The sequence below is a fragment of the Aphidius gifuensis genome, linkage group LG3 (genome assembly GCF_014905175.1).
Source record: "Aphidius gifuensis isolate YNYX2018 linkage group LG3, ASM1490517v1, whole genome shotgun sequence".
NCBI classification, from domain to species: domain Eukaryota; kingdom Metazoa; phylum Arthropoda; class Insecta; order Hymenoptera; family Braconidae; genus Aphidius; species Aphidius gifuensis.
Window position 1 is genome coordinate 221,654 of NC_057790.1, and position 12,281 is coordinate 233,934.

Here is a 12,281-nt window from a genome sequence, read left to right on the forward strand (position 1 = left end):
ACATGGTGCACATAGATCGCATTCGCTTTTGTTAATATTGCAGTATAATAGGTGATCGCGTCCAGTTTCCGCCGTTAGATTTACATTTTTTGTATAGCACCACATTTGTGTGATACCCATACATCCTGCCCAACATTTTCCTGATGCCTCTTCGCAACCACCTCTATCGCTGCATGATCTTTTTTCACGACTTATTTTAGTAGTATAATTTTCATCATAATTTCTTGGTAATGAACTGACAAAAAATATCAAATTAAGCTCCAATATTATTATGATCAGCATCAACAAGTTTTTCATCATCTGAAACATTGATTATTTGAAAATTTTAAATATATTTTAAAAATTAAATAATTGTAATTGCTTACCTTGGATAATGTTTATTATTTAGACTTTGACAATAACATAAAGAACAACAGCTATTTATACAGTCGACATTTGAATAATTATAATTATATTAATAGCTATATATAGGATAACGACGACGAATTATATTAAAAGCTATAATTATATCGCAAATGATTAACTTAAATAATCCATTTATTTTATTTTCCTTTGTTTCGTAATTAGTAATTTAGTTTTAATTATAATAATTAATGAAAAATAATTATTATTTTTACTCGCAATTATTATAAATAATAGTTGGGGTAGCTGGGGAAATTGATTGCAGATAAACTCGCATGTTAAAATGATTATCATCATCATCGAAATTTTCATACAAACATAAATTAAATTAATCAATATAATTTACGTTTAATTTTTTTAATTTTTTTTAATACTATAACTGATGCGTATTTAAAAATTTAATTTATACAATAAATTTAGAAAATTATTAAAAATAAATTAATCCATCAATCTCACTTGTTAAATAATTTTATATTTTTTTTTTTTTGCCAATTTACATTGTTATTTATTATTTAAAAATTAATTAAATTAATTATACAAAAAACAATGATTGTGAATTATTAAATTATTATTCTTCGAAAGGTTTATCAGACCCCGATGGAGTGATGGCCATTCCAAATTGACAAATCACAAGAAAAATAAATCATTAAGTAATCATGAAAATTTAAAAATTTTAGATTTTTGTAATTGGTGTGACAAAATCTTAAAGCCTAGAAATAATTTAAAATTTGAAATCATTTTTTTATCTATTTATTTATTATACACATATAGGTCTACTATACAAATATTTATATTGATATTGAAAAAATTATAATTATAATAATATCTACAAGATAAGGAATGATAACAAATAATAATTTGTTCAGTAACAATCCGAGACAGTTAGCCAGATGTCAATCGTGTGAGAGCCCACCAGCAAGCACCGTAACATGGTGCACATGGATCGCATTGGTCGTCTCTATGACAAGTTGCTAGATAATCGTGTCCAATTTCCTCCGATATATTTACATTTTTTGTATAACACCACATTTTTGCCAAACCCATACATCCTGCCCAACATGAGGACTGGTTTTCGCATCCGAATCTATCGCTGCATAATGTACATATCAAATTAAACTTCAATATTATTATGACCAGCATCAACAAGTTTTTCATCATCTGAAACATTGATTAGTTCAAAAATTTTAAATATATTTTAAAAATTAAATAACTGTAATTGCTTACCTTGGATATGTTTATTATTTAGACTTTGACAATAACATAAAGCTATTTATACAATTAATGTTTGAAAAATTATAATTATATTAATTATTGCAAATTATTAACTTAAATAATCAATTTATTTTATTTTCCTTTGTTTCGTAATTAGTAATTTAGTTTTAATTATAATTTTATAATGAAAAAAAATTATTATTTTTACTCGCAATTATTATAAATGGTAACTAATAATTTATATTGATTATTATTTATTTATCTGTTGTTTTCAATTATTACGTATAATAATTAATAATGTACATAATAATTTGAGCTTTTGGAAACAATTATTATTTTTAATCCAAAAAGCTGATAATCTCTGGTCGTACTATTTGCAAAAAATTAAAATTAAATATTTTACCCATTTAAAAAAAGAGCCAATTTTAAATGTTCATTTTAAAATTTAATTCAAATTTCGAGAGACGAGTTACGCCATCTGACAAAAATTTTTCAAAATAAAAGTAAAAACAACACTTGTTTTATCGACTCCTCCAATTGACAGAAAAAAAAAAAATATACACAATGAGTTTGACAGTATTATTTTTCGACAATTAAATTATTAACAAATAATAATATAAAATGGGTCTTTTAACAGATCCACGTGCTGGAAATGTAAAAATGTTTAAATTTTTATTAAAATGGGAATTGTTATTGTGTTTTATTTTGTATATATGTGGTATTGTTTATCTTGCTCTTCTTCCACTGCCCATGTTCAATGATGGTATGTGTTGTTTACATATTTTATAATAACAAATAATAAATAATAAGTAATATGCCTATGTAGATATATCCTATTTTATTTTTTAGCTACATATTTTTCTGAAAATGCATTACTTCCTGGTCTTGTCACAAAAGAAAGTTATTTGGATAATTCAGCAAAACAATATCATCGTGATTTGATTAATGAAATGCAAAGATTTCCAGACACAATGCCACATGCTTGGTTATCAGCAAAAATGAATCACATGAATTTAGATGTATTTATTCATAATTTTACATTAAATTATCCATTTAAAAAGCATAAATTTGTTGGACAAAATGTTTATGGTATTGTAAGAGCATCTAGAGCAGCAAGTACAGAGGCTATTGTTGTTAGTGTACCATTTCGTCCATTATCAAGTGTACATCCAACAACAGCACCATCAATTGCCCTGTTATTAGCATTCGCTAAATTTTGTCGTCAAAAAAAATACTGGGCAAAAGATATTATATTTTTAATAACAGAACATGAACAATTAGGTATGCAAGCATGGCTTGATGCATATCATGGTGTTATTAGTGGCCAAGAAGATGTATTAGATGCTGGTGATCTTGAAGGACGTGCTGGATCAATACAAGCAGCAATTAATTTAGAATTACATGCTATGAAAATATCATTTATTGATGTTAAGGTTGAAGGGCTAAATGGACAATTGCCAAACTTGGATTTATTTAATCTTGCACAAACAATGATTAAAAAAGAAGGAATACGTGGATCATTTCAAAAAAAATTTGATATTAATTATCGAAAAACATTTAAATCATGGAGCTATCATTTTAATACAATGATGATGATGGTATTGACACAAGCAACTGGTATACCAACTGGTAATCATGGATTATTTCACAGGTAATTTTATTTTTCTTTTCAAGTACATCAATCAATCAATTAATTAATTAATTTTATATTTATTGATAGATATGGAATTGAGGCAATAACACTTGAAGGTTTTGAAAAAACTGGCAATAATGGTGAAGTTAATTTTGATAGAGTTGGAAGAACAATTGAAAGTATTGTTCGTTCATTGAATAATCTTCTTGAGCGATTTCATCAATCATTTTTCTTTTATCTTCTTCCATCAACTGATCGTTATATATCAATTGGTCTTTATATGCCAGGTTTAGTTCTTGTTATTGGTGGTTTATTTATCAAAGCTTTTTCATCATGGTTAAAACTTCAAGATACAACAACAACAACAACAACAGAAACAACAAAAGATAAAGATAAAAATACAACAAAAGTAATTTATAATTTTGATATTGGTGGTATTGCATCAGAATTTTTATGGGCACATATATTTGGTGTTGGTGTTATGTCAGCACCAAAATTATTTACAATTATTGGAAGTGAATATTTTAAATTACAAACTGAGGATTCAATTTATTATGGATTTTTATCAACAACTTTATTAACAATAATTTGGTTTATTTATTATCCAAGGTAAGACATATATGATTAATAATTTTTATTATTTATTTATTTATTCATTTGTTTTAGATCATCAAGACGTGATAATGTTGCACTTGTTAATATAATAACCCTCGTTGAATTAGCAACAACTTTGGTATGTATTGCTATTTTAAATTCTTCACTTGCACTTCTTGCTGGTGCAGCATACGTACCAATTGTTCTTCTAATTAAACCAAGAGATGAAAAATCAACAAAATCAAGAAAACTACTTTCTTTATTTTGGATTATACTTCATCCATTTGTTTTATCATCAATAGTCATTATGACATACACATATGTCAATTTTTCTGAAGAAAATATAACAACTTTAGCCATGAGAGGTCTTGATGCAACTAAAAAATCATTTGTTTTTAGTATTATTGATTCAATGATTTATGGTAATTGGTTGTTCAATGTTACAACTGCTGTATTATTACCAATTTGGATTTTATTGTCAAACGTCATTACAAATAACACAAATAACATGACGTGTCATTAAAAAATTTCAATTACATACCTAAAAAAAAAAATTTAATTAAAAAGAACTGAGTAAAACAAGTTTGAACAAAAATAAAAAAAAAAGAGTCATAATTTTACTGGCAGAAATAAAGCCTGTAAAAAATAATTATAATAGTTTAATAATAAATTTTTTTTTTAAATTACAAAATAAAAGTGATTTAATTTTATTAAATCTCCAATAAAAAAACGGCGTGCATTTTTTTCAATTTTATTGTTATCCAACAATCATCAGTTATTTTTTTTTCGAAATAAAAAATCGAAATTTACACTGGTTAAAAAAAAAATAAAAAGAGTAGGGTTTTATAAGTTTCCCCACTTTTTTAAGATGAGAAAAACTAAACGTAAGCTAAGTCCCAAAATACAAGAAAAACCAGTTGTCATTTTGGGACCAACACATCATCTAGAAATTTTTATCAAAGTTGAATAAAAGATATATATTTTTTCAACATAAACCAACATGTTTGTATAAGATTTTGTTTTATCAAAGATATGTTATCTCGGCAATCGATATGCAGCTGATAAATGATACTTGAATATATCATTTTTTTTTATTTTTTCGTATTTTATTACACTCGTGGTTGGATAAATATTTACGTAAACAGCTGCTTGATACAATTGACGTAGTATTAAATATTATCAAGTCACACAATAAACTCTCAGTACTCTCGATTAATCTAAATTATCATATAATTTTAATGATTTTTTATATTTAATTTGATAACCCGACTGAACTTTAAGCAGTGTGTGTCTAAATATCATTTTGTTCTTCAGTTTGAACGCCATCATTGCAACTGGATATTTTATATATTTTTCAAGTGAGTTTTTGTTTCTTATTAAAAAATAGTTTTATTTATATTTTTCAATTAACTAAATATTCATTTTACAAATGTGAATTTTATAAAGAATAAAAAATGGGGAAACCAGAGGATGATGACAAAGGAATTGTCGACTCATATGAAAGTCAATTTAACACTGACAATGATAAAAAAATAAAAATATCAAACACACTTGTTTTTTATGTCAATGGAAGAGAAGTAATAAATTATTAATTTATCTAGCTATAATTAAATAATAATTATAAATAATTAATTTTCTTTCTTCTTTCTTTTCTTAAAGATTATTGACAAAGATGTTAATCCAGAATGGACATTGTTATATTATCTTCGTAATAAATTACGATTAACTGGAACAAAATTAGGATGTGCTGAGGGTGGATGTGGTGCTTGTACAGTGATGGTGTCACGTTATGATAGAAAACAAATGAGAATATTTCATTTGGCTGTTAATGCATGTTTAGCACCAATTTGTAGTGTACATGGTATGTCAGTGACAACAGTTGAAGGTCTAGGAAGTACAAGAACAAAATTACATCCAGTACAAGAAAGAATTGCCAAGGCACATGGATCACAGTGTGGTTTTTGTACACCTGGTATTGTCATGTCAATGTATGCCTTGTTACGTACATTATCAAAACCAAATATGCATGACCTTGAGATTGCATTTCAAGGTACATCCTATATAAATTTTCATTTAATTTTTATCAATGAAAAATGAGTTAATGATTTTTTTTTTTTTTTATATATTTTAGGAAATTTATGTAGATGCACAGGATACAGACCAATCATAGAAGGCTTCAGAACATTTACAGAAGACTGGGAACAATCTCAATTACTTTCAAAACTTGAAAATGATACCAACTCTGAGAAGCCATGTGCACTCGGTGATGCATGCTGTAAAAGACAATTTACATCCGCTCCAACTGAGGTTTTTGATGCAAATGGCTTCACTCCATATGATCCAAGTCAAGAATTTATATTTCCACCAAAACTCAAACTATTTGATCATCTTGACTGTGAATATCTTATTATTAAATCAAATAATGTAACATGGTATCGTCCAATTGTATTAAATGATTTACTTAAATTAAAAAATGATCATCCAAATGCTAAAATTATTGTTGGCAACAGTGAAATTGGTGTTGAAGTTAAATTTCGTCATTTAATTTATCCAGTTTTAATTCAACCAACATTAATACCAGAAATGAAAGAATTTAAAATACAATCAGATAATATAGTAATTGGAGCTGCTCTTTCACTTATGGAAATTGATGAAAATTTAAATAATATTATTGGAGTTTATCCAGAATATAAAACACGAATTTTCAAAGAAATTCGTGGTATGTTGCACTGGTTTGCTGGTAAACAAATAAGAAATGTTGGTTGTCTTGGTGGTAATATTATGACGGGATCACCAATATCTGATATGGTACCAGTGTTAATGGCAGCAAAGACTCTATTAAATATTTGTAGTCTAAAAAATGGCTACAGACAAGTTCCTCTTGATCATACATTTTTTACTGGTTACAGAAAAAATGTTATACAACCAGATGAAATTTTAGTGTCAATTGAAATACCTTTTTCTTGTGAAAATCAATATTTCATTGCCTATAAACAAGCTAAACGTCGTGATGATGATATTGCAATTGTAAATATGGCATTTAATGTATTTTTTAAAGCTCCAAGTAGTGATGAAGTTACTGAGGCACATTTGGCATATGGTGGAATGGCACCAACAACAAAATTAGCATTAAAAACATGTGAAACTATGATTGGACAAAGATGGACATTTGATTTAGTGGAAAAAATTTATGATTCACTTGTTGAAGAATTTCCACTTCCAGATAATGTACCTGGTGGTATGGTTTTATACAGAAGATCATTGACACTAAGTTTATTTTTTAAAGCTTTTATTAATATTAAAAAAATCCTAGAAAATAAATATGAAAATTTAAATGATGATGATGATGATAAAGTACCAGAACATTTAAAATCAGCATCAAATACATTTCCATATATTCCACCAAAAAGTTCACAGTATTATCAAGTTGTATCTAAAAATCAAGATCCAAAAGATTTAATTGGTCGACCAATTATTCATGCAAGTGCTTACAAACAAGTTACAGGTGAAGCTATTTATTGTGATGATATTCCTCACATTGAAGGAGAACTTTATATGGCTTTTGTATTATCAACAAAGGCACATGCTAAAATATTGAAAATTGATGCAAGAGAAGCCCTTGAGGTTGATGGTGTTAAAGGATTTTTTAGTGCTGATGATATTCCAGAACATAATAGAGCAGTTGGACCAATATTTCATGATGAAGAAGTATTTATTTCAAAAGAAGTTACATCACAAGGACAGCCAATTGGTGCTATTGTTGCTTGTGATCAAAATACAGCACAAAAAGCTGCTAGATTAGTTAAAATTGATTATGAAGACATTGAACCAATTATTGTTAGCATTGAAGATGCAATTAATGTTAAAAGTTATGCACCTGGAACACCAAAATCAATTAAAAATGGTGATCCTGATGAAAAATTTAAAATATGTCATCATATTATTGAGGGAGAAGTTAAAATGGGAGGACAAGAACATTTTTATTTAGAAACACATGCTGCTATTGCTGTGCCAAAAGAAGGTGATGAAATTGAAATTTATTCATCCACACAGCATCCATCAGAGGTGCAAAAATTAGTTGCACATGTACTTGGAGTGTCAATGAATCAAGTCAATGTTAGAGTTAAAAGAATGGGTGGAGGATTTGGAGGTAAAGAATCAAGAGGTATGCTTGTAGCTCTTCCTGTAGCATTGGCAGCATGGAAACTTCAGGTAAATAAATAAAATCTAATATAATATCACACTATAACTTGAAGTTATTATTTAATTATTTAATTATTTTATATTTAGAAACCAGTTCGTTGTATGCTTGATAGAGATGAAGATATGATGATGACTGGCACACGTCATCCTTTCATGTTTCGATATAAAGTTGGCTTTATGAAATCTGGAAAAATTGAAGCTGTTAAAATTGATATTTATAATAATGCTGGTTATTCAATTGATTTATCAATTTCAGTTCTTGAAAGATCTCTATTTCATTGTGAAAATGCTTATAAATATCCTGATATATTGACAACTGGCTATTGTTGTTTAACAAATTTACCATCAAATACAGCATTTCGTGGTTTTGGTGGACCACAAGGAATGTTTGTAGCTGAAAATATAATTTGGGATATTGCAAATTTTCTTGATATACCAGCAGATAAAGTATCACAATTAAATCTTTATCAAGAAAATGACATAACACATTATAAACAAAAATTAATTCGTTGTCCATTGGAACGTTGTTGGTCACAGTGTCTTGTAACATCTGATTATACATCAAGATTAATTAAAATTGAAGAATTTAATAAAAAACATCGTTATAGAAAAAAAGGAATATCAATAATACCAACAAAATTTGGTATTGCATTTACAGCATTATTTTTAAATCAAGGTGGTGCACTTGTACATGTATACAGAGATGGATCTGTATTAATAAGTCATGGTGGTACAGAAATGGGACAAGGTTTACACACAAAAGTTATACAAGTTGCATCTAGAATATTTAAAGTTGATCCAAATAAAATACATGTATCTGAAACAGCAACTGACAAAGTACCAAATACATCAGCAACAGCAGCAAGTGCTGGATCAGATTTAAATGGTATGGCTGTTATGAATGCATGCAAAACAATTATGCAAAGAATTCAACATATTATTGATGATGAGCCAAATGGAACATGGGAAGATTGGATAACAAAAGCATATTTTTCTCGTATAAGTCTTTCGGCAACTGGTTTTTATAGAACACCAGATATTGGATATGATTTTCCAACAAATACTGGTATGGCATTTAATTATTTTACATATGGTGTTGCTGCTAGTGAAGTAGAAATTGATTGTCTCACTGGTGATCATCAAGTATTACGTACTGATATTGTTATGGATCTTGGTGATAGTTTAAATCCTGCAATTGACATTGGACAAGTTGAGGGTGGTTTTATGCAGGGTCTTGGTTTATTTACACTAGAAGAAATGATTTATTCACCAAGTGGAACAATGTTTAGTCGTGGTCCAGGTGCTTATAAAATACCTGGTTTTGGTGATATACCATTGGAATTTAATGTATCATTATTAAAAGATGCACCAAATCCAAGAGCTGTATTTTCATCAAAAGCCGTTGGTGAACCACCATTATTTTTAGCATCATCGGTTTTTTTTGCAATTAAAAATGCTATTAAAGCTGCAAGATATGATGCTGGTATTTATGGAGGTTTTAGATTTGATTCACCAGCAACATCATCAAGAATACGAGTTGCTTGTACTGATGATTTAATACGCAAGGTATATACATTAATTATTAATTTATTAATTTATTATCAATTAGTTTTAAATTAATAATTAAATTGTTTTTTTCAGTTTCCTGTACCTGATGTCACTAAAGCATGGAACAAAATTCCTTGAATTAATTAATAATCACAGTGTTGAAAAATATATATTTTAAAATGAGATAAAAGTTTAATTTAATTATGCGATTAAAAAAAAATATAAAGTTATATATATTTTATGATAAAAACAAAAAAAGGAAAACAAAGTAATTTATGTTTTTATGAATTTTTTATTGATGTCGAGTGGAAAATGTTATGAATATTGTAATGATATTTTAAAACTATAGCATGAAATGAAATACAAGAAAATAAAAAAAATAAAAAAAATGAACAGTTCTGGATCATTATGTTATGACCGCAAGAGGCAATGTGTCTGCCAAGCGAACCGAATCTACCCTTCACGCTTTAAAAAGGTCAGTTAAAGCCACTGGCTTAAATTTATCCTGAACTCTTTTTTTTTCATATTTTTATTTTCGTTTCTACTTGTAATGCCTTGTGTTATTATTCTGCTTTCATTATTGTCATGTTTTTTTATATATACTCTTTTCTTTCTTTTTGATTTTTTTTTTTTTTTGAAATCATATTTATTATATTATTTTTTTTGTACTTTGTCGCGCGGTCGACTAAATTAAAGACCACGCAGGTGAAGATGAAATTTATTTGCATGATTTTGCGTAATTTTTTCACTGAAAATAATTTTATACAAAATGATATTTTTCAAAATATATATTATTACATTTTTTTTTTTTTTTTATCTTCATGGTATATAATAATTTTTCGATTTAGTTATATGACGTTGCAAATAAAATTTGTTGTGTATTAATTTATAAAAAAAAATAAGCATTACTATTATTTTCGAAATTTCAATTTTACAAAATAAATTGAAACAATTTAAATACACTTATCTTCAATAAATTAATTTAAATATTTAAAAAAAAAGTATATGTAAATTTTGTGATTATAAATAATATATCGTTTTGAATAAATAAAAAAATATTTCAACAAAAATACTTTCATCGAAGAATAAAGATCAAAATCAGATTATGCTGCAGTCTGCATGAGCGAGCAAGGATGAATATAAAAAAGATGAATGTATATTTCATCATCATCATCATCATCATCATCATCATCATCTTTATCTTTATCGAACACATGTGCAGGTTTTATTCCCGAATGAGACAGTACCATAGAAAATAAAAAAACAATGTACGAATGTACCCTGGTATATGAAGTCACACCTCCCAAGATACGTGAGTCTCGGAGACCCATCATTACACTCGCACCCCGTTCTTATAAATAATTTTTCAAAAGGTGCACATGCAGTGAATCTATATATGTATATGAATCCCTCCCGGTGATCCCGCAATTCATCGCCAACAAATACTATTTTATTTGCAATAATAAAAATAGCATTTCGTTTTTTTTATAAATCATCAAAATATAATATATTTCTACAAATATTTTTCAAATGCGAAATAAAGCGGTACCAAGTTTAAATAATTATATTAAAACGATGATGATGATGATGATTGCGTGCATGCTGAGAAAAAGAGACAGAGAAAAAAATAATAAAAAGTGAAAGAGTTGCATGAGCCACTGAATTTAAAAAAAAAAATATATATATATGATATGTGTGTGTATCAAGAGACCCATGGCAGACGGCAACTTGTGCAAGTCGGCGAATCAAAGAGGATTGTAATTAGCCGCGCATGTGCCGCTTTTCTCTTCCTCACCCCCTCAACAACAACAAACTTACCACCCGTTTGCATATAATGTGCACATGTTTAATGTTCATACACACATTCACATACGAACCGGATGGATACATGATCTTTCTATACATCTTTGTATACATATAATGTAATTTCCTTCTTATCCCTTCACCCCCTCATTTGCAATTTTTATTATGATCATTACGAATAATATCAAACAATTAATTTTTTAAAATAATTTTTATCTTTTTTAAATGAAAATAAAATTTAATGCATTTATCAAAGATGCAGGGAAAAAAAATTAAAATGATTTTTTGGTGTTTAAAGAAGAATCTTTGATTTGTGTTAATGCAGGATACAGTCTTGGACTCTTGGGGACGCATCATTGCTATATGTCATGTGGGTTTTTGAAGATAGCCGACTGTAAGACAAAATACCTTGAGAATTGTTGAATCTGTATTGTGAAAAACTTGTTGGCGCAGTATTATATTATACAACTTTTGTTGTTGCTCTTGTTTCATGGTGATAAAAAATTTTTTTGACAGTCCAGACGATGAAAAAGTAGCACACACTTGACTTTGATCAAACACGTTTGTGTGGCGAATGTGAAACTAGAGCTTCAAGGCTTTTCAGGATCAAAGCAGGATAATAATAATTGTTGAAAATAAAATATATTTTAAATTGTATATTTGAAATTATTATGCTAAGAGGATCATGTGTTTTTTTTTTTTTTTTGGATTAAATGAACATGTCAAACATAATGAACTTGTCAGCAGATTACGAGAATTTCAAATGAAATATATGAATTTCAGTAAATATATTTTCCATTATTTTTTTGTCCCGTGGGTGCTGAATGTCTCCCAGAGGATTCATCACAGTCTAAAATTCAGCAAACCCGAATTAGCAATTCGTCTT

At 27.7% G+C, this 12,281-nt stretch overlaps 2 protein-coding genes across 2 annotated transcripts; both read left to right on the forward strand.

The window, feature by feature from the left end:
• The first annotated feature begins 2,149 nt into the window (after positions 1–2,149).
• LOC122851199 (glycosylphosphatidylinositol anchor attachment 1 protein) lies at positions 2,150–5,199 on the forward strand. The gene is made up of 4 exons (XM_044150282.1): positions 2,150–2,377; positions 2,464–3,265; positions 3,335–3,856; positions 3,914–5,199. The coding sequence occupies exons 1-4, from the start codon at positions 2,236–2,238 to the stop codon at positions 4,362–4,364; spliced, it is 1,917 nt and encodes a 638-aa protein (XP_044006217.1). The 5' UTR covers positions 2,150–2,235; the 3' UTR covers positions 4,365–5,199.
• Positions 4,625–10,161, forward strand: LOC122851194 (xanthine dehydrogenase). Its single transcript, XM_044150275.1, has 6 exons — positions 4,625–5,199; positions 5,288–5,418; positions 5,501–5,891; positions 5,973–8,053; positions 8,132–9,610; positions 9,686–10,161. Exons 2-6 carry the CDS (start codon positions 5,296–5,298, stop codon positions 9,728–9,730), a joined length of 4,119 nt encoding a protein of 1,372 aa, XP_044006210.1. The 5' UTR covers positions 4,625–5,199; positions 5,288–5,295; the 3' UTR covers positions 9,731–10,161.
• Positions 10,162–12,281: the final 2,120 nt, after the last annotated feature.